Raw genomic sequence first — 25904 nt, forward strand, 5'->3', positions numbered from 1 at the left:
GGGAGGCCGCGACCGTTCACAGTTCTTTAATCGTAACAGAGCGGCGGGGCTCACGTCCCTGTCCACCCCCAGGAAGGGGCTGGCAGCCGGACGCCCCCCACCACGGAAGGCAGCCCTCGCCCCGGGGGAGCAGCCACCGTCCCACGCAGGAGCGGCGTGCAGGGGGCCACAGGAGCTCCCACACGCGGTGCTGGCCGGCCGCGGGGCACAGGAGCGACGTGCGGGACGGGACAGCCAGGCAGATGCTGTGTGCTAGGCTGGGGGCACCGGAACCCCCCGCCCCCTCCCCACCCCGCCAAGGTCGTGCAGCACCGGTTCCTGCAGCGACCTGGCTCCAGCTGCAGCTGCCCGGCATCGGGCCGTGGCCTGTGGGCACGCTGCCTGCCAATGGCTTGGATGCCAGCTCCCGCAGGGCCCCCAGCCCTGCAGCCCCTAGGGGACAGAGTCCGCAGCCCAGACCCCCCAGGTTCAGGTGCGGCAGGCAGATTCCACCCGGGACTGAGTTTATTCCGGGCGCAGTGGCTCCTAGTGGGGCACGGGGCCGTGCTATCTGCGGTACATGGTGAAGGCCATGAAGCTGAAGAGGAGGGTGAGGCCAGCCAGGAAGGTGGTCGCGGTGGCGGTAAAGACGTGGCGGTACTGCAGCTGGAAGTACCAGAGCACGGCCAGCATCAGCACGAAGAGCGGCAGCATGAGGCTGCCCACGTTGAGGGCAGCATGCACAGGGTCGGCAGAGGCGTGGGGGCCGGCGGGCGCTGGGCCCGGGCTGTGCTGGGAGATGTGGCAGTGCAGGACGCTGTTGTGGGAGAGGTGCAGGGCGGCCAGGCTCTGGGTGTCATCTCTTAGCAGCTGGCCCTGGTAGATCAGCCGCACTTGCTGCTCCTGTCCGGGGAAATAGGCCCTGGGGTGGGGGACAAGGAGGGAAACATCACGGTCCAGCCAGGGCAGTGTCCCCTCCGTCCACTCCCCGAGAGCGGGCTGCAAACACACCCACCCTGACCACCCACTTCACCAGCGGCCGCACAGGGTGTTACCAGCAGCAAAGGCATCTGCCAGGGACGGGCACCTGTACCTGCACAAGGGCAGAAGCAGCAGCTCCCAGCTGCTCCAGTGAGGGAAGGAGCCGCTGGAGCCCGGGGCCTCCCCCAGCCGGGACAACCCCGGGCGGTGCCGAGGGAGAACCGGCCTGCCCCACCCCTCACCTCTTCAGGGCCCCGACGGTGTCGCCGGGGCGCACCCGGGCAAGGCGCTCCGTGTCGTTGAGGAACTTCAGCCGCAGCACCATGGTGGACTCGGCGGAGCCGCCGTCCCCGTCGCTGAGGGGGGCCTGCGCCGGTGAGGGCGCGGGTGTGGGTGCGGGGCCGGCCCGGGGCCGCAGCCCCGCCGCCAGCCCGCCCGCCCCATCGGGGCCCGTCCCGGCCGCCGCCGCCGGGGCCTTGTTCTCGGCGGGGGCCGGGGCAGTGCTCGGGCCCTCCTCGGGCAGCGGCGCGGCAGCGCGGGGCGGCGCGGCGGGCTCGGGGGCGCGGGTGGAGGCCCAAGCCAGCCCCAGAACCACGGCCGCCAGCAACAGCGCGAAGAGCACGGTCACCTCATCGCCAACGCCCTCGATCAGCGCCATGGCGGCGGCGGCCGGAGCGGCTACCGCCCGGCGGGCAGGGAGCTGGGCCGTCAGCCCGCCGGGCCGCAGGCCACCGGAGCCGCGGCCGGCCCTGGCCCCGCACCTGCCGCCATCGCGCCGCTTCCGCTTCGCCGCGAGGCACGCCGGGAGCTGTAGTCCCGCTCTGCGCATGCGCGGAGGCCCACAGCGGGACTACACTTCCCGGCGTGCCCCGCGGTAGACCGGGCCTGCGCCGTCTCGTCCGGCGGCTGTTCCCGCGGCCGCCATGATCCCTAAGGGCAGGGCTCGGCCGTGAGCCTCGGGAGGATGGCGGCGGTGGGGCTGGGGTCGGCCCCGGGAGGGAGGGAGGTGACCGGGTGTTGGCGCTGGTGCGGTAGCGCTCGACAAGGCCTGGGCGAGAAGGGTTGCTGTCGGGGGCAACGGCAGCGAACAGCGGTGAGCTAGGACCGCTGCCCGGCCGCCCCGGGGCTGGCCAGCCGTTGAAGCATGTTGTCGAGGGCATTGTCCAAATGCCTCTTAAGCACTGACGGGTTCGGGGCACCGAGCGCCTCTCCTGGAAGCCTGTTCCAGGGTTGGAGCCCTCTCCCGGTAAAGGAACGCTTCCTCGTGTGGAGCCGTACCTTCCCCGGCGCAGCTTTCCTGTCCCTGCAGCCCAGGAGGGACCCGCGCCTCCCCCTGCCCGTCCCCTCGAGAGGCTGCAGAGAGCCGTGGGGTCACCCCTCGGCCTCCTGTTCTCCAAAGGAGACCAACCCAGAGCCCTCGGCCTCCTCGGGGGCCCTCCAGCCCCGCCACCAGCTTTGTTGCCCTCTGGACACCGTCACACCCTTCTCAGGTGGTGGCCCCAGCATTGCTCCCGGTGAGGCCGCCCCGTCGCCGAGGCCGCCCCGTCGCCGAGCCCGGTGGGACGATCCCCTCTCCTGACCTCTGGCTTTGCTCTCTTTGAGGCCCCCCAGGGTGCGGTTTGGCCCCTCGGCTGCCGGGGCACGGCGCTGGCCCCTGTCGAGCCTGCTGCCGACCAGCACCCCCAGGTCCCATTCTGCGGGGCCGCCCTCCAGCCGCTCCTCTCCCAGTTTACAGGACGTCTTTGGAAACCTTTAGCAGGTCCAGAGGGGGCACAGAAGTGCTCCGAGGGCTGGGGCACCTCTCCTGTGAGGAGCGGCTGGGGGGGCTGGGGGGGGTTTAGCCTGGAGAAGGGGGGGCTGAGGGGAGCCCTTCTCGCTCTCTGCAGCTGCCTGAGAGGGGCTGGAGTGAGGGGGGGGCTGGTCTCTGCTCCCAAGGCACCAGTGACGGGACGAGAGGGAACGGCCTCAGGCTGCGCCAGGGCAGGTTTAGGTTGGGTGTGAGGGAAATGTCTTCCCTGCCAGAGGGGTCAGGGGTTGGCACAGGCTGCCCAGGGAGGTGGGGGAGTCACCGTCCCTGGGGTATTTAGAAGACGTGCAGATATGGCACTTCAGGGCATGGTTTAGGAAGCCTGGGGGTGTTGGGCTGGTGGTTGGACTTGATCCTAGAGGTCTTTTCCAACCTAAATGATTCTATGGTTCTATGGTCCCTGGAAACGTTCAAGGTCAGGTTGAACAGGGCTCTAAGCAGCCTGATCCACTTGAAGATGTCCCTGCTCACTGCAGGGGGGATGGACTAGATGACCTTTAAATGTCCCTTCAACCCAAACTCTTCTAGGACAATTCTATGAAACCCTCCACGTGAAATTTCTTGCACAACTGAAGGAGCATGAAGTCATCAGTTCTGCCTAAGAGCAAAAATATTTTTATCATTCAATCAATATCCTGTTCTTTGCTTTATATATAGAAAAATGTTGAAGGGTCTAGAGGACAAGTCCTATGAGGAGCAGCTGAGGGGGCTGGGGGGGTTTAGCCTGGAGAAGGGGGGGCTGAGGGGAGCCCTTCTCGCTCTCTGCAGCTGCCTGAGAGGGGCTGGAGTGAGGGGGGGGCTGGTCTCTGCTCCCAAGTCACCAGTGACGGGACGAGAGGGAACGGCCTCAGGCTGCGTCAGGGGAGGTTTAGGTTGGGTGTGAGGGAAATGCCTTCCCTGCCAGAGGGGTCAGGGGTTGGCACAGGCTGCCCAGAGAGGTGGGGGAGTCACCGTCCCTGGGGGGGTTCAAAAAAACATGCAGACGTGGCACTTCAGGGCATGGCTTAGGAGGCCTGGGGGTGTTGGGTTGGCGGTTGGACTTGATGATCTTAAAAGTCTTTTCCAAGCAAAACGATTCTATGATTCTAAACGATTCTGTGATTCTAAAACAAGGTGGGCAATTGGCGAAGGACAGCAAATTCCGCAGGCAGAGCCCATCACCGCCATGCTCTAGTGAAAGCCAGGTCTGTGGCAGGGATTAAGCAGATCATGCAGCGCAGAGATAACACGGGGGAATGGGACAAGCTGCAGTCTAAAACTGACCGAGTTCCAGGGATCCTTTGGGGGGGCTGTCATTTCCCACATGCATTTAAATCTACCTGCAGGCTTCATGAAGAAGGAAGGTGTGAAAAGTAGATGAAAAAAATTGTGTGGAGTAGTTTTTATCTCCAACTTGGTTTTGATATTCAAAGACATTTCAAATAATTTATCCTAAAATCTCTCTTAACTGATTAGTATCTGGTATTAAACCTTAATGCTGGAGGCTCAGCTTCCCTGTGTTCCTGAAAAGCATTTAGATAATTGTGAATGTGGTCAGAAATAGCTGCATCAAAATTTACGTATTTTTAGGTGAAAAGGCTTGTACCAGCAAAATGTGATAGCGGAGGGGAGACTTTTGGAAGGAAAAAACCTGCAGCGCCCACAAAGGAATGAAGGTGGAAGGGAGATCTTTGGATGACAATGTCCCTTTTCCCCAGGGCATCACCTCCAAGGGTCCATCACTTCGATGCCTCAAGACATCTCCTATAATAAAATCAGGCGGAACCTGCTCACGGCAGCAGCGCGCACGCTGCAGCATCCTTCCTGCCGCCGTGCATCTGAGAGCGGCAGCGGTTCCAGGGAGCTGGTGGCTCCGAGGAATTCACTGGTTTCCCTGCCGGGCCCCTGTGTCCAAAATGCCTCCAGGTCGGAGGGACAGGCTGGGTCATGGAGCTGGGTCGTGGGGCTGGGTGAGGGTGGGCCAGGCCTCCTGGCTCCAGCCCCCATTTAAATCCTGGTTCAGGCCAGCGTGGGGCCTGCGGTGGTCATTCTCTCGGCTGCCTCCTTCAGTCCTGATCTGCGTTCTTCATCGCTGTTTTCAGCTTATCATTAGACTGCAGCAATGCAGATTGATGAGATGTGTGACAGGAGAGCTTAAGGCTCCAGGCAGTGCAATTGTGACATTAGCATTAGCAGGAGGCACTGCAAACGTAAGATTTATTTTCTGTGTACAGCTGCCTTGCGGAACTCAAGAGCAGAACTCGTCCTGGAATCGCAGGGAGCGAAATCTTTAATGACCTGCAGATAGCACCGAGAGAGCTGAAAAGTGGGGCTGCCAAAGCAGAGCTCTCGCATGCACAGCGAAATTTAAAAATAGGCTGCTGCTGGCGTTCTGGCTTGCCCGTCATTCCTGGAAGCCCACAGGGAGGACGCTCTCCAGCAGAGGAGAGACGCAGTCCCTTGACGTAACTTGCCTCGGCATCTACGCCGCAGAGTGGAAAGTTGCGGATCCAGTCATTTTGCACCGGAGCATCCCGGATCGTTGTCTGTGTCTTTTCCAGCTCCGGGTCTGTGCTGGGTGCTGGCTCCTCTCTCCTCTCCCCAGAGCGGCGGGGGCAGGGGGCACACGCCCCCTCGCCTGTGGTGCTGCCACCCCAGCGGGACCGAGGAGTCCCTTTAGCTTAGCATCGTCATCACCTTCAGCGAAGCTCAGCGCGTGTGGGAGTGGAGACACGGGAGAGATGAACGCCTCTGCAGATGAAACTGCTCTTCAGAAGCTCCCACCGAGAGCGAGGTGTCAGCCCCAGTCAGAGACGTGGAGACGTGTTGTGGGGAAAGCGGTTGGGCCAGAAAAAAGAGCTTGAGGTGGGGGCGCGGGGAGTTGGGGATGCAGAGCTGCAGCATCACTAGGCGAGGCTGAGCTCTGCGTTTCCAAAGGACTGCAGAGAACCAGGCCATGAAACACCCCGTCACGAGCCAGGGGTCTGTGACAAGACCCCAAGAAGCCGCCCCTGCACACCGCAGCGCCGTGGCACAGCGCTGTCCCTCGCGGGGAAGGGCCAAGGAGGGTCCCCCGCACTGCCTGCTGAGGGGCCGGATGAGATGGGCAGCCACCAGCCGAGCCGGCGGTCCCGGCAGCACACAGGCTGATGGGTGGGCCGGGGTGACCCCCCTCCAAGGTGCCATGGAGGCGATGGGGCGCCGCTCTCCCACAGCACTGAGCCATGAGCGTGGTGCAGGGGGCAGAGGCAAGAGGCTGGTGAGGAAGAGCTTCTGCTTCCCTGAGTCGCTGAGGCTGATGCAGAAAGTGCTGGGCAAAGCTCGGGTCCACACCTGGCGGGTGTCCCATGGTGACTCGGGAGAAAAAAGGGATGAGGCTGGGGCCGGGTGGCTGCAGAGGGGACCTCGGTGCTGACCAGAGACTGGCCCAGAGGGAGGGAGAAAGCCGGGCACGGAGGTGGTTGGAGAGGGAGGATGGCCTGGGTATCACCACCCGAACTACAAAAACTGTTCCCCAATTTTTTTCAGAGCTGCTGCTCGCACCAGCCTCGCGCAGAAACCGGCACTCAGACGAAGCAGCCCTGCAGACCTGCCCGGTCGCGGTCGCTGCGGCCATCGAGTGGCCCTGGACCTCCAGCGGCTGCAGAGCCAGCCTGTCCCCGGTCACTGGTGACCGCAGCCGACAACTGGTGTCACTGCTCCCGTGACGGGAAAGGGGCAGAGGGCGGCTGTACAGATGCAAAGGACGCGGATGGGGATGTGTGCTTGTACCAAGAGGAAGCAGGACCCAGGTTATTCTGAGCTGAATAAATCACTTGAAGAAAAGGCAAAGCTTTGAGGGCAGCAGAGCACCCGCTGAGAAAGACAAGAAAAAACACAGTGAGGAATCAAAATTTATTATTAGCTGCTAGTAAATTATTTAAATAAGCTGCAGTTAGCAGGGATTGATGACCTGAGGTTCTTCTCTGGGACACCAAAGCCCTGGATGCCAGAGCTCGCAGAGGCGTTTCTGACAAACCGTCCTGGGGAGATGCAGTCATGGAGCAAGAGCGGGGCTGTTTCGAGAAGCTCCCGGCGAGAGCAACGGCTTCCTGAGGAGCCCACCTCGCCTCCCCACCAGCGCGGGGCTGGCGGAGCCGTCCCTCAGCTCCCACCTCCTGGCTGGTTCTCCGGAGGGCAGAGAAGGGAACCCAGCCCCAGCCAGAGGCCGCCTCCTTCCCGGGCTCTGCTCCCCGGCCGCCAGCCCCCACCGGGCCTGGGGTGCTGGGCACCACACCCCCGCGCTGGGTTTTGCGGCAGCTCGACAGTGCTAGCTTTCCTCGTGGGAAGGCAAATCTGTCAGTAGCTGTGCTGGTGATCTCGCCTCGGCGGGTTTTGGTGGCCAGGCTGCGGGTGGCTGCCGTAGCTCGTGATGCTCTGGGGCTTTACTGACCCGACGCCTACAGGTCCTATAGGACAGGGAACTGAGATTTTACCGCTCCTTGGCTACGGGGCACCAGCAGCAGAAAACCAATTGGGCATCTTCCCTCTGTGCAATAACCTTAAAGTACCACCCGCGGTTCCGTCCTGCCGCCAGGTGGGTGAGGGTGGACCCCTGCCCAGGGGATTTCTAGAACCGGAGCCGGAGGCCAGACATGCGACACAACACAAAGCGTAAACATGGTCTGAAGAGAAAAAGAGAATAAGGAAACAAATAATCTCATAATCTTGGTAGTTCCATTTAACACTTTAAAAACTTAAGCCCTTTACTTAGAGATTCTATGGCGCAGTTTTTAGAACAAAGTTTTTAGACAGCCAGAGAGCTGGCGAGACCTTGTAGAGCAGGCAGCGCGTAGGGGTCACCCAGGAAGAGGCGACGAGCGTTGAGCAGGAGCTGTTGGCAAAGGGGACGTATGGAGAGGGAGAGCGATGCAGAGCAAGTCAAGCCCCGGTACACAACGTTTGCAAGAGTCTCTGGGACCTGGAAGGTGGGAAGAAATCACTTAAGCTTGATGCGCACATCAGGGGGAGTAGAAGGAAGGATTTTAGCAATGATGATTCAGCTAAAGGCGCAGGTAAAGGACGCAGCTGGAGGTAAGGCAAAGCAAGTCTCCAGGAGTGGAGAAGAGGCTGCTGCAAAAATGGAAGTGAAGATCCCAGGGATGTAAGAGTGCTGGACGCAAGCATGCAAAAGAAGCAGCAGATTTAAAAAATACATACACCGTGTGGGAAGCAGAAACAGGATTTATAACTTCCAGGATGTAGAAAATAAGCCACGGCTGAACGAAATAATTTGAGTGGTTATGACTATTCAGCTTTAATGCATTTTATCCAGCGGTTAATCACCCTCACCGATAAAATTTTGTGTCTAATTTTCAACGTGGATTTGTCTGGTTTCAGCTTCCAGAGATTGAGTCTTTTTATATCTTTCCTGGCTCGATTAAAGAGCCATTTAATATTTCCCTATGAAAATACTTCTACAGTGTAATCAAGTCACCCCTCAATCTTCTTTTGGATAAGCTGAACAGATTGTGCTCTTTAAATCTTCTGCTGTAAGGCACTCGCTCTAGCCCTCAAATCATTCTGCGTGGGTCTTCTCAGAATCTCCTTGATTTTTCAATATTCTTCTAAAATATCTTAATATACAGTGATGCCCAGTTCCAGAGTGCTGCCGCTCCAGTGCGGTACAGAAGTGAGATCACCCCGTCCCCTGCCCGGCGCTGCCCGTGCCCCTCGGGGGACTGGCCCAGTGCCCCCCGCCCGGGGCCGGGGGCTCGCCTCCGCCGGCCAGCGCCCGCGGCGTGCCTGCTCCGAGCCCGCCGTGCCCACCGCGCTGCCTCTGCTCCCGCCAGGGGTGGACGGGGTGCATGGGGGAGAGCTGCTCGCAGGCTGCAGGGCATCGCCCGGGCGGGCAGGCGGCAGGTCCCGGCACCCAGTGCTGCTCTGGGTGCCACACGGTTGGGGGGAGGTCGGCCCCGAGGCAGAAACCTGCCCCTGTCCCCTCTAGCGGGGCTGCCCACGGGAGCAAGGGGGTCTCTGGGGTCAGCGGGGGGTCCGGAACCACAGAGGGTGCAGCGACCCTTCCCTGCAGCTCTGCCCTCTCCCAGCGCGGGGGAATGTGCTGAGGAGCCCGGACCTGTGTGGGGCTGCGCTGGGGATCCCCACGGCAAGACCCAACACCTGCGCTCGCCTCGCACATCCAGTCTTCCAGACAGCTAGCCGCCTGCGCTGCGGCCATCCTGCTTGTCCCGCGGCCGCCTGCTTTCCTTAAAGCCCTTTGGGAATCGGAACAGACTCCTCGCTTTGGCCCTCTTACCTGCGTGTACGCTCTCCGTTACCTCTTCGGGGCTCTTGCGAGGTCAGGACGTCTCTGCACGACAGCCGTCCCGTCACCTCCAAGCCGATCGTACCTGTGCAGCGGCTTTACTTGCCACAGCTCCTCGTTTGCTCCTTGCAGCTGCTGGACTTAAAGGCCTGGATTTCCCCAGAGCTCCCTCGAGCCTTTTGGGGTGGTCATCCGTGATGGTGGATGGCATCACTCCTGGGACCCTCCACCACCCAGCTATCCACCGGGTATCGAGGCAGCTGCAAGCGAAAGATCTCGGTAACTCGGGTCGTGCATCCTGGGGTCCCTGCGGCACAGGTCAGCACCGACCCGTCAGCTCTGCTCCTCTGGCGTCCTCTACAGCCGCTGCCTTTCCAAGCAGATCCTCTGCTGTGCCCCTACACAGAGGGGTCCCCGCAGCGTAACCCCATCCAATTTCTTCCTAGCGAATACTGATGCAAAAAGCCAATTTAGCTCCTCTGCAGCAGCCCTGTCCTCTCGGTTTGCCTTCTGTGCCCAGGCATCCGCTGGCCCTGCGGGCGTCTGGGAGGTGTCCTGCTCCTGATGCATCTGAAGAAAGATTTATTATTGGCTCTAATCTCTCTGTTAGTTGTTCCTCAGAGCAGTCTCGCTGCCTTGTCGTGTTTGTGCATTTAATCTGCCAGGGTTTATGGTCCCCTCCGTTTCCTTTACTCACAATTTCACATTTCCAAAGGATGCCTCAGTGTTTCTGTACCCTGCTGCTGGGCTGTGCCAGCTCCCTCCCTCCTCCTCGGCCATCCTGTGTCCTTGCTGGGGCTCGCTGGCCCCATGGCCCTGGGGCGGCATCTCCGCGGTGCCAGGAAGGGTTTAATTCGCTCGCTGCCATTTTTAGCTTCTTTTTAGCAACAGCACACGTACTTGCACAGTTCACCTCCCGTGGACCCATGGTCTCTAACCAGAGAGGGGTCACAGAGGGATCCTGACCCCAGGGGAGAGGGTCCAGCTGTGGGGCACTGGCGGGACGGGGGCACTCTGCCCTGTGACCGGCAGTGCACCGCGCGGTGCCCCCACGGCCTTCCCTGCGGAGGCCGGAGCTGCCAACAACCCGCATCTCAGCCAAGGAGCAGCCACGGGGCTGTTGCGCACCTCGGTTTGGAGCAGACACCTGCAGGAGCGGGGCCTGCGCCAGGTGGTCACCGGGTACCCGCGGGGCCTCTGGAAATGGCCAGTCGCTTAGAGGCAGGTCACGGCAAGAGGTGCAAACAACAAAGGGAGGGCAAACCATGGTTCGCCGCTTCTCCAAAACAAGAGCCCAGCCTGCATCTGCTCGCCCATGGCGGCGCTGCCCGAGCGCAGGGAGCGTTCCCAGCACGGCCCCCTGCGAGGAGCGGGGTGGGAGCACGCCGCCGGCGCCAGGCTCCCCCTCGCCGGGCTCGGGGGCTCCTTCGCCCTGCTCCCCTCCAGCCTCGGCTTCTCACAGGGCTGGGGCTTGTCCTCGGCACTCTGCAAATACTACTGTGGCCTTGCCAGGCCAGCGGCCATCTCCTGTGCTTACGCCAACCGCTAGCAAATTGTTAGCACAGCAGGGGTAAATGCCGTTTCTCACCTGTAACGGTCTCGGTGTGAAACAGCTTCATACACTGAACTATGCATTTTGGATTTGCAATTTGCCTGCTGCCTGACAGCGTCTTTGCACAGATACGGATGGGATTAATACATGTGGTTACCTCCTAGCTCCAGAGAGAGATTAAAGAGCTGCAGCTATTCTGGGGAAAAGCTCTTGGCCTGATCCCCAGCCCGAAAAGGACAGTTATTGTGACTTGAAGGTGACATCTTTTTATTAAACACCTCCCTCCTCACCAAGCTACTGCCACTAACTGCCGGCTTTGTAGCAGGAGCCACAGCAGAGGAAAGTCCCGATGGGTTTAGGAAAACTTCACCGGGTGTGTGAGGAGGACAGGGCAGCCTGAGCCCGTCCAGGGCTGTGGCTGTGGGCACGGGACGAGGGTTCCTGCTCCCCCTTTGGCTCCTGGAAAGAGGAGAGGTGTCTGCCAGCTGTGCCCCGCACAAGCCAGCTCTCCCAGACAGAGACACCCCTGCAGAAATGAAGCACCACCTTTTAATCGCAAGTGCGATGAAGCACCTCAAGGCCCCCAGTGCACCGAAAAGCCTTAAAGCCCTGAGGAGCCCACTGGGAGCCCACACCCCCTGCCCATGGGGCCACGGCACCCATTTAAGCTCAGCCTTGGGCCTTAGCCCCCACCTCGGCGCTGGTGTGGGGGTGCCGCTCTCAGCCCCGCATCCTGGGCGGACCCTGGGGGTCTCTCTCCAGCCCTGTCTCGTTTTGCTCCAGCCTGGATCCCCGGAAGCAACCCCACCCCACCCCATCTCCTCCAGTCCCCGCAGCAAGCGCGGGGCTGGGGAAGGGCCCCGCTGCGCCTGCCGCGCGGGGAGCAGCTGCGGGTCCCGCTGCCCCCCGCAGGCTGCCGGGGCCGCCTCCCGGCAGCTCCCCGCTGCCCGCCGGGATCGCGGCGGCGCAGCGAGCGCCCGGGGGGCTCGGGGGCGGTGGGCGCCCTCCCGCCGCCCGGGCAGGGCCCGCGGCCCCACGGCGCGGGGGGGCAGGCGGGCTGGCTCCGTCCCGGCGCGGGGAGCAGCCCCGCGGGGAGCGGGGTCCGGCGCGGGGCCAGGCTGATGCCGACCCCTTCCTTCTGCCGGGGGCGGCTTCCAGCCGTTTCGGTCGGTGGCTGCCGAGGTGCCGGAGCGGCTGGTCTGGGGGTGGGAGCGGCGGGAGGAGGAGGAGGAGGCATCGCTCCTCTTGGCAGCAGCGCCGGTTTGAAGCGCTTGCAAACGGCAGCGTCAGATGGAAGTGCTGCAGATGGAGAGCACCTCCGAGCTGAGAAAGTTGGGGTTCTGAGCATGACATTCACCCTAAAAAGCGGTTTCCATCTCCCTGCAGACCCCGTCCACAGAAAACCTCCATCTGACCACCCTTGAGTGCATTTTTATTCCAGAAAGCGCTGGTCTCATCTCCCCCACGAGCTCTCGCCTTCCTCCCCCACTTCCCCTGTTCTGAAGTCATGCGACGCGGCCTCTTGGTACATTTAAGTTCTCTCATGATTTTTTTCTTCCTTATCTGTGATAAGTACCAGCTCCATCTGTTTGCCTGCAATTAATGTGGGCTCCTCTCTCCCTGATCTCGCTCTGGCTTTGCAGTAACTTTGGGCTCTGATTTTCCAGCACTGGCAACACTGTGGGCACCGGTGCCGTAGCTGCCCCCACTGCACCAGGGCTGGGGGCAGCAGCGGGTGCCTGGGGGGGTCCTGCTCTGCAGGGGCTGCCAGTGGCGGCGTCCCCTCGACCCCTGCGCAGGCTTGGGCCAGGGGTGCTCCCTCCCAGCCTGTGCCTCACCCGGTCCCTGCGCCCCGTGTCCTGTCTGGGACCCACTGGGCCGAGGGAGGTGGTGGGACGTGCAGGGCCCCCGGTGCCGGGGGATGCTGGAGGCCCCAAGGGGAGGCGGCCACGGAGCTGCCCCATGGAGGCAGCGGTTTCCTGCTCGCTTCGGCGGCTCGCGGCACCTTTGAGATGTTGGCTCGCAGCAGCCTGCAAACGCCTGCGCGGGGGGGGCAAGCGGCCAGGGCTGCTGCAGGGGGAGCATCCTTCCCCCTGCAGCAAGAGGGGGAGGCTGGGACCGGAGAGGCCAGCCCGACCTCCTGCCCAGAAGATGGCTTCACAGCAACCAAGGAACTTTCTCTTTTGTCACATCAAACCATCTCAGCTGACGCCTTGGCCGGGCGAGGGGCTGGAGGAGGAATGACGGACGTCCCATCGCTTGCCGGGGATAAATCCCAACACCGCCTCTGGTTGTGTCTCAGCAGCCGCCGGCGGGTGCTGGTGAAGGGGCTGCGCGGAGGGTGCAGGGAAGGGCCGGGTGCCGCCTGCCAGGAGGGTGCTGGGCCCGGCCGCCAGCCGGGGAGCGCGCCGAGGGAGCCGAGCCTGCGCGTCGGCACAGCCTGGCCGGGTGGGAGCTGCCGTGCCTTGGCTGGGTGGCTCGGGTCGGGGCGAGGACACGCGGACTGGCTGGGAGGGAGATGCTGCGGCGTGGGGCTGCCGGCGCCTGGGGTGTTGGTACATTAGAAGGGTCTGAAATGGAGGCAATTTGTAAACATTTATAGGCAAACGTCTGGTGGCGCTTTGCTGGAGCTCAGCAGCGGCGTGAGCATGGCCGTCAGAGCTGCCCACAAGGCACCGGCGGCGTGTCGGGCGCCGAACCCCAAAAGGCAGCGGGGCTGCGTGAGCAGGAGCCTCACGGGGCAAAGCTCAGCGGCGCGGAGAAGGCTTCGCCGGGACAGTGGGCGCCTGAGTGACAAGGAAGATGTGGAGGAATGGGAGGGTGTCTGTACGAGATCACCCAAAGTGGTCAGAGGCCACGAGCTCCCGGTTCATGAGCAAAGCTCAAAAGCTTGGGCTCATTTCAGCTGAGGAAGGAGGCGAGTGCAATGACTTTGCGTGTGTTGGAATATGGAGAAAACGGACGAAAAGGTGGAGGCAATTATTTTGAAAGGAAAAGGAATCATCTGCTGAAGCTCCAGAAAGGGAACTCAAAGTCTGATAATTTTCTAAGGATAACTGAGCACTGGAATACAGCAAAAGTTGTCAGGTCCCTGTCACTGGCGGTTTGTAAGGGCAGGCTGAATATTCTTAGGAACCCAGTCAGATAACGGAGCCTGGCCTGGGACAAGGGGACCAAGGAAAATGGCCTTTTGCAGCCCTTTCCAGCACGTTGCCTAGTTCCTTCTTCTTTTTCATTATTTTACAAAAAGTATTTTACTAGTTTATTTTTAAAATTAATGTATGTATGCAAATCTGTTTATCTTGGCCGAGGCAGGATAGAGAAGGTGGGAGACAAGCAGGGGTGAGTTCAGTGACAGCCATGGGCTGAGCTGTTAATATTGAACAATTCCTGTGCATTTTTATATGTGCTTTTTAGATCAGCCCCAGGCCAAGCTGCTCAGGGAGCTGTTATGGGGAAAAGTTTGGTTTCACAAAAAGTGGTATATTGCAGCCATAACACTGTTCCTTGATGCTTTTCTTTTGTTAGAGGTCCTGCGTAGAGGCCACTTGTCCTGGGCGAAGGGGACCATGCCCCTGACCTTGGCCCGGTGGCAAAGCAGGAGGCAGAGGAGGGATCTGGCAGCTGAGGACAGGCAGTGTCCTGGGCAGCGAGCAGCTTCCCGGCCACAGGGAGGTGGCGAAACGTTGGAGGAGCGTGGAGTTGGGGCCTGGATAGCACAGCCCGTGCCCTTTCTTGCACTGAAACGAGGTTTCTAATTGTTGTTCGGACAAATCCTGCCTCCCAGAAAATTTCCATTTGGATTTATGTGCACTGAGGATGTTCTGATAGCAAACCTTCCTGAACCACCACTAAAAATACCTCTTGCTGCTTATTTGTGTTTCCACAGCAGCCAGCAGTTCTTGTTATTCTTCTGAAAGGAGGAACCCTTAGATCTCGGTATTTTCTCCCCTGAATGTGCTTGTCTGCCATAATTGCCACTTCTTGAACCTTTCTGACAAGCTATGCAGGCACAGATTTTTTCAGTCACGAGCTGAAAATCTTTTTGCAGCTCCGTGGTGCAGCTTTTCCCTTCTGTGCCGCCTCTCCACCCTCCAGAGCATCTCCACCAGAGCCGGAGGTGTTGGGTGGTGCAGATCTCGCTGGTGCCGTGGCTGGAAGAAAGATGCACCTTCCACGCCTGTACCTCTTCAGTGCATCCTCCTCTAAACCCCCAGCGGCTGCCCTGGCCCCTCTTGGGGCAGTTTTGCACCGTCTTCAGTTACTGTGTGACCCCTGAACCCTTCCCGGGTGTCCTCCTTCCTAGAGCACAGACCTTGTTTCTTTGGCTGGGGGCTACGGTTTTTATTACCAGGAAGATGATTATTTTTGACTATTTAAATATATGTTATCTGAGTGGGACCAGCTTGCCAAGTTAGCTGGATCTCTGTGTGTCTGCCGTGTAGTTGCTGTTTATCACTCCACTCCTTTTTTGTGAAGTCCGCTAATTGCATCAGCAGTGATTTCACGATCACTCCCAGATCTGGGGAGATTCCGATTGGGCACAAAAGGAAATTTTTTCACAAGGAGAACAACCAGCCATTGGAATAACGTCCCCAGGGAAGTGGTGGATTCCCCAACATTGCACACTTTTAAGATTCAGCTGGACGGGGTGCTGGGCCATCTTGTCTGGACTGTGCTTTTGCCTGGGAAGGTTGGACCAGATGATGCCTGAGGTCCCTTCCAACCTGGCACTCTGTGATGATGTCTTACTGGACAACATTTAAAAGATGAACAGGGATTGGCTCTCATCTCGTGTGCTGAGGGTACAGCCTGCAGTAATGGAAACGGAGCAGAAAGGGCGTGGGGATCTGGATACGCCTCGATAACGGGGCTCCCCCTGTGCTGTCGCCAGCTCCAGGGCTCCTGCGGGCACCGCTGTGCTCGGGTGTCCTGTGGCGGCGGAGCTCCTGCTCCCGTGTGGCGGATGGCCTGGGACACCAGGGGCTCTGCTCTTGCACCCCCGATGTGTCGGAGCACCGAGCTTTCGTGGGGATTTGCCAGCCCAAGCTGTTGCTGTCCCCTGGGCGCCGCGCTGGCCTGTGCCAGGCTGCCCCGGGCTCAGGCGGCTGCCCTTTGCTTGGGCGGGTGACGGGGAGCTCGGTGGCTGGCCCGCGGTGCGGGGGCCGATGCCCCCTCCCTGCCCTGGGTGGGGGGCTGCAGTGGCCCGCCACGGTGGGGTCATTCCCGCCCCATGCTGGGCTCCCGCGGAAGGTCCCGTCTCAGCCTTTGCTGCCCTGACTTGGTTTTGCATCACGAGCACTGGCTGACTCCAGCTTCCCCCTCAGGGCTGCCGTGCTCAGCGTGGGGTTCCCCCTCGCCGCCGCCGGACTCGCCCTCTGCCAGTGGCGCAGGAGGCACCAGCATGCAGTCATCTCCTCTGCAGGCACCCAAAGCTGGGTGAGATGAGGCCATTGCATCTTCTGCCCTGAATCCCTGCCTTCACGTCCTCCCACCTTGCTTTCCAGTGCCTTGGTCTTTGGCTCTGGCTTCAGCAGTCGACGCCTCGTGATTCGGAGTTCTCTCTACCGGCAGATCTCTACCATGGGATCACTGGTTAGACTGGCTCTCCTGCGTTCGCTTTGCAGGCAAAGCTTTCCTCCCGCAGCTCCTCAGGAGTCCAGCAAATGCCTCTCTGCAAACAGCTCCTCTTTGGGCCAGGGCTCGGGTTCAGCTGCCGTGTCCTTGGCTGCTTTGCTCAGAATAAGCAGAAAGCACCAAAAGAAAGCTTGAAGTTTAACTAGTTTCCTAAGTTACAGGCACGGTCCCAAAATAGCAATGGCACCTCAGCCTGGTGAAGAAGGACGGGTGACGCCGGCTCCCTAACGCAGTGGGCACTGCAGAGCAGCGCGGGGAAGGTGTGACTGGTCCCGGGGGGGAGCAGCGTCTTCCCGGTCTGCTGCTGGGGTGCAGGCAAACACCCGCTGGGCAGCCTTCCCTGCACGCAGCCCCCCTCGCCGCCGGGCCTGGCACCGGGGCGCGAGGCACATCCAGCGTGATGGGGAGCACACCCTTGACGCTGCGGAGGTCTTGCTCAGCCCTGCCTCCAGCTGCTGCCCGGTGCCCGGGCGTGATGGCCAAGCGCAGGCACGGCTCAAGGGTAGCCTGGACTCTCACGAGGAAAGCCTCTTGTGTGAGGAATTTGCGGTGCCCCCCGCGCGCTGTGACAAAGCTTTGGGCACCTGGGCTCTGCGGCACTGCTGCGGGAAACGCTCCAGGTATGGCAGGTGATGAGCGTTTGAGTGAAGTTTGATTCTGCTGTCCAGTGAATACCCTCCGATGCGTGCCCACCGAGACGCCATGGGGGACAACCCAAATAACCACCCCCCGGCCAGCAGCCACAGCCCGGCCCGGCCCATCTCCACCTGCCCAGGGGAGCACAGGGGTGTGATGGCAGCCGGGGACCCAGATTGGGGACCCCTGTCCGGGCCCCACCTCGGGCTGTCCCATGGAGCCGCAGCCCCCAGTCAGAGGTGGCACCCATCAGGCGGGAGCTCTGGGGACTGGGGGTGGTCACTGCCCGGGGTGTGGGGTATGCTGCAGGGTGACACAGCCCTGTTGGCTGTAGCTTTTATAACACAGGGGATTTTAATCAATCGTAGTCACAAGTCACAGCTGCTCACGAGAGGTCGCGACAGGCCGGTCCCTGCTGGGGCTCTCCCCAGCCCTGGCCTGGGCTGAGCCAGCCGCCTTCTGCGGAGCAACGCCCCTTCCTACTCAGCGTGCTCCTTCTAGTGTGAACGCTCTTTTTGCCAGTCCCATCACTTTCAGGGATGTTACAAGGCATTATAAATAAAAGAGCTTAAACACTAACGACACAAAAAGTTTCTCGATGTCACGTGAATCCGCTCCGAGCATAAGGACGAGGAAATCAGTGCGTAAGTATGAACAAAAATGGATGCGCGGGGTGATGCTGGTACCTGCCGCATTAGCTGTTCCGGCACGCCCCGGCCCTCTTTCTGCCGCCCCGGCTGTGCCGGTCCTGGCGTGGCTCGTGGTCCCTGGGCTTGGCGGGGTGCTGCTGGGGGCTGGAGAGCTGCCGGGGGGACGCAGGCGCTGCTCGTGCTCTTCCTCTCCCGCCTCCCGACCCTGGGGCTGCAGCCGTGCGTGGGCTCAGGCCGGGGGTGGCGGCGGTGCCTAATGCCTCAGTGGGGGTCGGGGGAGCCGCCCCCGGGCTGGGCACTGAGGTGCGGGCAGCAGCGCACTGGGTCCCTGCAGGGGGAAGGTGAGGAGCCCGCTTCGGCTGCTCACACATCAGGGGTCTGGGGGGTGAGCAGGGGGGGATTAACGATTCACAGTCACAAGCGCGTGATGCTGCGCGGGGTGGCAGTGAAGCCAGGTGACTTCCGTGGCCAGGAGGGTAACGTGGCTGTTCGTGGCCTGCTGGAGAGGGCTCCCCCAGGTGAAAGCGCAGGGCGTAGGCACCCATGCTAAAGGTACCCCCGCTTCCTCTGAGGGGGCTGATAACATAAATTACAAGGTCTGGAAGGCGTGCGCTGGTGAGCGGTTGCACAAGACCAGGTTGTCGCTGTTGGCTGGATCAGGCCGGAGGACGCGTGGCGGCACCGCTGTGCCGAGGGCCTGTCTCCACGCACGTCTGCACCGCGACGGTGACCGCAGGTCGCTGCGGCTGCCCCCACCGTGCAGCGGGGTCTGCTCTTCCCCGGCTGTGGAAGTGACACGCTGGGGGGTCCCCAGGGCCCCAGGCTGATGGGGTGCTGTGAGTGAGGGTTGCTCTCCTCACGACACGCCCCTCCACAGCTCTCGTAGTCCCCGCTGGTGGTTTGCCCCGTGTCGGATTAACGTGTGAAATGGGGGAACCTCTCCCATTTCGTTGTCTTAACCTGCTGGCTGGGACGCTCGGCCCCTCGCAGCCGGCCCTGGTCCAGCTGAGCTGGGGGCCAGGGGCAGTGCCCGCCTGCCCCGCCGGCTCGGTCTCCCCTCGTGCTCCCGCAGTGAGCACGGCCTCACGGGTATTTTGCAGCACCTCAAGACCTCAGGTTCTGTACGTGCCCTCAGGGGCCCTGCACATCTCGCGTGGCCGTCCCCGCTGGCGGGACTGGCAGGGACGCCACGTTCCCACAGGGTACCATGCCGCGCCTGAGGCCCACCCCCGGGCGGCATTGGTGTGACTGAAGGAAAACGACCAAGGCCATTCTCTTGATGGATGGCTTCAGCCATGGCTATGGTGTCGCTGGACAATGTTTTCCTATGTTAGGTTGCAAGTTTGAGCATCAAACCGTACCAAAAGTGCTCAGACAGATGCAGATGTTGGATTCCCGCCTGCAGGATTTCGGAAATCCTGCGGTCTCTCGCCCTCAGGAAGTCAGCTGGCACGAAAACGTGCTGTCCAGGCGCGTCCGGGTGCTGCCAGGCTGGATGTCCACACGGCCACCGCGCCAGAGGCAGCGGAGGAGATGCTGCCTGCCGTCCCCGGGTTTCCCTGCTGACAGCCTGTGGCTGGGGATGTTTCTGGTGTTGGACTGATGAAGTTCTTCTGTTGACGAGGAATTCCATCGGTTTTGGGGCATCCCAAATTCCCCTTCCAAGACAAGTTCTGCCTTGCTCAGTTTCCTCCCATTCTTGGTCTCCTCGTTTAACCTGCAGCCAGCACAGGGGATGGGGAATGCAACTCCATTTTTCCGGCATTTCTCCCCAGCTGAGCACTTTTTCTGGGCAGACATCGAAAGGTCTCTGGGATTTGCTGTCTGCAAGTGCTGACAAGCGGGTGGTGCACGTCACAGTCCAGGCTTTCCCACTCTCTCCTTGGGTATCCCTCTCCTGAGAACTTGCCTGCAGAAGAGCTGTCAGCATTTCTGAAAGGAGCAATACAAGACACAAGGAAGGGAAACTCAAGCTGTGCACCAGTAACTGGGAAGGGACTAACCCATTTTAAACTATGACTGACTTCCTCTACCTGGAAACTTGGATTTAGCACAGCAGCGAGGCGTCAGGGGTTGGTGGTCCAGCGGACCGGCTGGCTCTCATCTCCCGACCTGGCGGGCACGAGGCGTAGGACAAGCAGAGCTGGGTCAGGCGTACCTGCATCCCCACCCGTGGATGCGCGTGGGAAGGTGGCGTGTGTACGGTGATGCTGTCCTACAACACGGTCCCATGCGCAAAGGCTGGTGGCGGGCGGCTCGCTGGGTGCCAGGGGCGCCCCGGTGGCTGTCAGCCCCCTGCGGGGACTCATCCTTTCTCATCCTGAACCCAGGTAAACGCTTCACATCCCAGCGCCTGAGACAGCGCCCGGCATCCCAACGCATGTGTCTGTGCCCCCCGCGGCGCCGGTGTCGAAGGCTTTGCACTTTGCAGGGGGGAAGGACTAGTGCCAGGCTGGAGCCCTCCTCTGGGGATGTCCAGTTTTTGCAAAAAAAGCTTCCAGCATCACCCATCGCGGGGATCCCCGTTGGATGCTTGACCGACAAAGTGTACACTGTCCCAGCAGCCACCAAAACTGATGGAGCTTGTCCCTCCCTCAGGGAACCGAGCCTCTGGAGCCCCTGCCCTGCAAAGCGGGGTGACTCTCCCCCCGCCACGGGGATTGCAGCCCCCTCTGAGTGCTGCATCCCCGCCAGGAGAGCAAAGTCCTCCTCTTCATGCTTGGTGGGGATCCCTGAACTCCATCTTCCCTTAGAGGCCCCCTAACCTGCAAGCGTTTCTCCTTATGAGCTCGTGTTTTCATTATGGCCAGGAAAGCTCATTTTCACGTTTTTCTCCGCCTTGCCTTTTACCCAAAGCGCTTTTCAGCCGGGGCGCGGCGCCGCCATCCTTCTGGCCCAGGCGTGCGCAGGCAGCGCTGAAGGCAGGGCTTCCAGTGCCCCGAGGCACAAGCTCCTGCCGCCTCTGCAGGCTCCCTTTCGGTGACGTTGGGTAAAATCTGTCACCCCTGGGCCAGCTGCTCGTGCCGCGTACGCTGGAGGTGGGGACCGTCCTGAAAGCGTGAGGCAGTGGCTGGGCTTTGCGGGACGTCTGGTGTAATGCAGAAGGCAATCTGCTGAAGGACTGTGAGGTTCTGAGCGGGAGGTCGGAGCAGAGTCCCCCGAGGCCCCGTCAGCCCCCGACACTGGCTGGGGTCTGTGGCATCCAGCCTGGTGACGGCTTCTCAGCTTACTTCTGTACTGGAAGTGCGAGATTTCTTCCCGCCATTAATCAAGGACAAAAAGCCAGGTCTCCCTTTTAGGTTGGTTGATAGTCCACTTGTTGCACACTTTGGATTTATGCCTTCTTAAAGAAGAGCTTAAGTTTTTTCATCAGGTTGTAGAAATGTTTCTGAAGCGATCCGCTATTTTCAGCCATTGTAGGACCTTATTCTTCAGCGGATCCCGAATTTGGCATTATCAGACCCAATGGAGCGATCTTTGAGGCGCTGCCTTCCCCAGCGCTGCAGGAACCAGCCTTGGGTGGCAGCCCGCGCCGTGGGGAGAGCAGGAGGGTTCGGCCCCCACGGAGGAGCCGCGCAGGGGAAGTCGCTGTGTGAGCTCCCCCGAACGCGCGTTGGAGGCTCATTAGAGCTTCGCTCGAGGCAGTCGCTTGGATAACCCCCACTGCAGTACCTGCAACTAGTTCCCTTAGGAACTCGGGACAGAAAGCGGTGCGTAATGAACGGAGCTAATAGGAAACAGAAATCATGGTGAATGAGGATTTTTGATGAGTGGAAAAAGGCAAGGGAAGTCAGAGGCATCAGGAAGAAATCAGGGTCAGGTCCTGCCAAGGACGGCGGGGAGAAGATGTAAGCATGCGCTGGGAACAGGACGGCTGTCAACAGCAGCGTGCCCGCCCGGCTCTGCGCCGATGCCGCCAACAGCGCTGTGAAACAGGAGAGTTTGATGTTCCTCCTCTGCGCTGGAAGGCGGCAGGGTGACGGACTCCTTTCCCACACCGCGATGACGCGCCCGCTGGCGCTGCAGCTCCCGGGGAGGAGCCGCGCAGCAGCCGCGGGGTAGCCGTGCCGACCCTCGCCGTTTCTTCCCCCCCAGCCCAGGGCAGACCCCGGCCCGCTCACGGGGCCGAAGATGACGACGAGGTGCCGTGAACGGCTGAAGCTGTCGAGCGGTGGGGAAGAGGAGCAGCTGGATGAAGCGCTGTAAACGCCCGGGCTGTTTTCTGCGTTGTTCATGATTTGCAGTTTCCAGGAAGCGCTGGGGCCGGTTCAGGTGGCAGAGCTGTGCCGTTGGCATCACCGCTGATTTACAAAATATTGCAGCAGGCTGGAAAACAGGGTGGCCAGCGGGGAAGTGGCCCAAGCCAGAGGGAGCGTGCGGGTGCAAGAGCCACCAGCAGCCTGTGTTGGGAGCAGTGCAGCTGGCAGGGGCTGGGGAAGGGCAAGGGGAAAGGACAAGGTCAGGGGAAGGGGAAGGGTCCTGCTCCCGCTTCCGCACTGAGCAACTGCATGAACTCAAGCACAAGGGCAGAGCCATGGGGACAGGACCTGCTGCAGCGGGCGGAGGGTCCCGGTGAGTCCCGAGCAGCCCCGGCAGCGCGGGGTTGAGACCCTCAGCCAGGCGTTCCCTCGCACTTACCGCGGGGCGCCCGGTGGCAGCCTTGGCTGTGGCCAGCTCACTTCCCCTGGCACAACCGTGCCCCGGTACTGAGTGCCGGGACAGGGAGAGGGCTTCAGTGCCAGGACCCTCGGTGACTGCGCTCGCTTTTCCTCTTTCGGTAATTCAATTTCCAATTTGTAATCAAGAATGCCCCATTTTGCTTTGCAGGAACAATTCTCTCTGCTTTCCTCTGAGAGCTCACCTGCTGGGATGAGCCCTCTCAGACAACCCCCGTCTTTGGTTTTTGAAGACTGTGCTGAAAAGGTAAGTGCAGATGTAACACGCTTTTCTTTGGTAAGAAAATTGGCTTAGAGCCATGGAGACATTTTGATTTAAAAGCTTAGCAGTGTACAATGCTAATAAAGAACTATTAAATGGCTCTAGAAGGCTAACGGATGATTTTAAAACGTGTTCATCAACAGGAATTTATTTTTTTGGCTGAGTGTGGTCCTAGAAAGGTCCCTAAAAGATGTCTGCTGGTGCTGGTGGCATTCAGCATCTTACTCAGTGGTCTCAAAGCAGCAAGAAAACACGTGTGTTGAAAATATGTGGATAACCTACAGTTAAAATGACAGACTGGGAATCACAGACGAGCAAGGAACCCGCCCGAGAGGCGTGTGCCAGGCAGTGATGTGGGTGACCCCCTCCAGACGTGCGTGCAAGGCGGAGGTGATGCAGGGACAGCACAGAAACTGCGTCGCGGCGCTCGGCAGCGGTGAGACCAGCACTGCAAAATGGCATCCAGAGCTCTGCACTCTGAAAAGCTGTTAGGACATCGGAGAGGGTTCAGAAAAGAAACATGAAAATTACCTGAGGTTCAGAGAAAATGCCTTACTTTGATCTTTCTGAGGCTGACAATCGCATCGGAGCAGAGGTGCAGTGGTGACTCGATTACAATGCCCAAACACCTTTCGAGGGAGGCTGCTTGGGTGTCGGCACTGGGAAGGAGGCGCAAAGCTGGTGGTAAACTGCTCTCAGAGATAATTTATCCATATCTCACCAGCAAAGGCCCCTCACGTGGTGACTCAGAACAGCTGGGAAATGAGTTCTACCTCGTATTTTTTGTGGTGACAGGTGCAACATCCACAGGCCAGAAATTCCCAAGAGCAATAGAAGGAAGAGCAATGTGGGATTACGGACAGCATCACTACAGCGAAGGGTCCCACGGGCAGTAGCAGGGAACGGACACGTGTGCTGATGAAGTCACTTGCAAAAAGAACAAACCTCAGTTTTGGGATATATTCGCAGGAGATCAAAGAATTTTAAATCAGTTAAAGATGTTTATTAGAATTAGCTTGCATTCATTCCATCCCCAGAGCTGATGTGCCAAGGCCTGTGCCTAATACCAGCCCCGCGGTTCTGTGACACGAGCAGGGTATCGGCGCCGCGGGGGTTTGGGCAGAGCTCCAGGCAGGCAGGGTTCGGGGAGGGAGCCTCGCTTTTCCTGGGCCGGCTGGTGCGGCCGGGAGAAGGCTGACGAGACTTCAGCCCCCGCTCTCTCTCCCGTGCTTTACTAAGGACACGGCTGAGCGCATCGCACGAACGGGGCAGCACCTTTCTGCGGCGGGTGCCCTTCTGTTCTCTGCCTCCCAATGCCTGGCCTCGCCAGGCACCTCCAGGGAATTCCTGCTGTAGCCAAACGTTGTCTGCGCTTAGTCAAAAAAAGTTGCTGGCCCCACCACAGAGGTCACTGGGTGAGATTTTATAGCTGGTGAAGCCCAGAACAGGACCCCGCGGTGCCTCTCCCCAGCCCTGGGGTCGGTGCATCCCGTGACCCCGTGGGGAAGGGGACGCTGGCACCGGGTACGGGCGGCTGCTGTGCGGGGAAAGCGGCACCTGACCCGTGCCATGCTCAGAGCCTGTGGGTGTTATCGCTGACATTTAAATTTAATTGGGGAAACGATGGAGCAAAGCTGGAAGAAAATAAATTTGATGTGACACCATGTCTTGGGCAGGAGATGCTCTGCTGGCCTCAGCGATCTGGCTATCACAGACCACCCCCATCTCCACGGTGATGAGCAGGGGGAAACACTGGCTGGAACCAGCCCATCACACGAGGAGTCCCAAAATTAGACCTCTGATGCCGGTCCTTTCAAGATGGATTTTCAAATCTGTCCTTTTTCTTGGTCATCCAAGAAATTCTGCTTGGGGTTTGCATTTAAATTCATATTTTTTAGTCTAATTTTTCCTTTTCAGTGACTTTGCCTGACTTTCCTCTGCTCGAGGAGATTAAGCCTTTTGAAGCATTACATAAACACGTTATTGGCTGGGATTATCGCCTATTTGTCCGGATCGATTGCAATCCCATTACAATCACTAATTGTAGGACGACTGCTCACGGACTATACCAGCACCCATCCATTTCAGAGCATCAAATCACAGGGTTCGCTCAGGATCCCAGCCTCAAAAGCCAAATGCGAACCGAGGGGCAGCGTGAGATCTACAGCGCGCTACGGGATACCCGAAGGCAGCAGCTCCAGGCTGAGCAGCTCCCCGTAGGCTTGAGGAGGCGCCTGCTTCTTAACTCGACCCCATGGTGTCTGTGGGGTGCGGGATGAATGTGGCTGCCTGGGTTCATTGTTTCAGGTTTCATTTTTCATCCAGCTTTGGATAACGTTCACTTTCAGTGCTCTGCTGGTGCACAAAGATAAGGGGAAAAGCAGAAAGCAATAGTCTTTCCTTCTTTCTCTTGTTCCTTCTCCAAGAAAAAAAGGGAAAATATTGAAATATATACGTGTGTGTATGTGTATGTATGTACGTATGTATGTATATTTATTTAAAAAAAGACTAATCCTGCTGCCTGGGCTCCACAGACCTTACAGAAATACAGGAATCTCCCTGTGAACCTCTGGAAATTCCCCAGGCTGCAGTAGCTCGTGCTTTCCGGGTGTTAATGGACACGTAGCTGTTTGCGCGGGAGCCTTCATGGGGTGGTGATGTGGGACCACGCGCACGTTTCAGAAGCATCCAGGACCTGCAGCCTCCTTCTGGCCCTCCCCTCTCAGGTGACAGGAGACCAAGAGAAAAGCCCCAAGGACAGTTGTTTTGAACAGACACATCTTCGAGATGGTTTTCTCATTCGGAGGTAATGAAATAGATGTTCTTAACAGCTGAGGAACTGGGAGATATGCACAAGGCAACCTTGCCAGATCGCTCTTTCTTTTCATACGTAGGTAGACTGGAAAACCCTCGGCACTGATACCAAAGGAGCTTTCTGAAGGAATGAAGCGAATGGCTTCAGTGGCACTGGGCGTGAAGCTGTTTTATATGGCCAGTACACCCCAGGAAACATCTCAGACTGAAGCGTCAGCGGGAGAGGACACAGAAAACAGACTCATTGCCCTGGGACAGGCTCGCGGGGGCAGGGCCACCCATCCAGCACCTCCGGAGGGATGTGGGATTTGGACAGGGGACCCTTGGGCTGCTCGGTGTTGTCCGCAGCCGGCCAGTTCAGTTAGCTGCTGGGAAAAGGAAAAGAAAGACACAAATAAGAAAACAGTCTTCAAAGAAGCCTCCAAGCACGGGCGGGCACTGCAGACCAGGGCGTGCAGCTCCTGTGCTCGCCACATCAGCACGAAGTGGAGTACAGAACAGACGCAGACGCGGCCACATCTGACATATTAGGGAAGAGCCAGCCTGGCTTTTGTAAAGTGAACTTGTGATTCACAAATCCATTAAGAGGTCTTGGAAAGCGCCAACAAGGGTACAAGTGAGGTTGAT

At 59.6% G+C, this 25904-nt stretch overlaps 1 protein-coding gene and 1 long non-coding RNA gene across 2 annotated transcripts; one reads left to right on the top strand and one right to left on the bottom strand.

Annotated features, from left to right (window-relative positions):
* Window positions 1-11: 11 nt before the first annotated feature.
* On the bottom strand, window positions 12-1750 carry TMUB1 (transmembrane and ubiquitin like domain containing 1). The gene is made up of 2 exons (XM_064445299.1): window positions 1203-1750; window positions 12-901 (listed from the first exon to the last, which is right to left on the bottom strand). The coding sequence occupies exons 1-2, from the start codon at window positions 1616-1618 to the stop codon at window positions 547-549; spliced, it is 771 nt and encodes a 256-aa protein (XP_064301369.1). The 5' UTR covers window positions 1619-1750; the 3' UTR covers window positions 12-546.
* A 2006-nt stretch (window positions 1751-3756) lies between these two features.
* LOC135311772 (uncharacterized) lies at window positions 3757-8183 on the top strand. The gene is made up of 3 exons (XR_010371352.1): window positions 3757-4672; window positions 4981-5540; window positions 6275-8183. It is a non-coding gene; the product is annotated as an uncharacterized LOC135311772 (long non-coding RNA).
* The last annotated feature ends 17721 nt before the right edge of the window (window positions 8184-25904 follow it).

Source organism: Phalacrocorax carbo, chromosome 2, assembly GCF_963921805.1.
Source record: "Phalacrocorax carbo chromosome 2, bPhaCar2.1, whole genome shotgun sequence".
Lineage (NCBI taxonomy): Eukaryota > Metazoa > Chordata > Aves > Suliformes > Phalacrocoracidae > Phalacrocorax > Phalacrocorax carbo.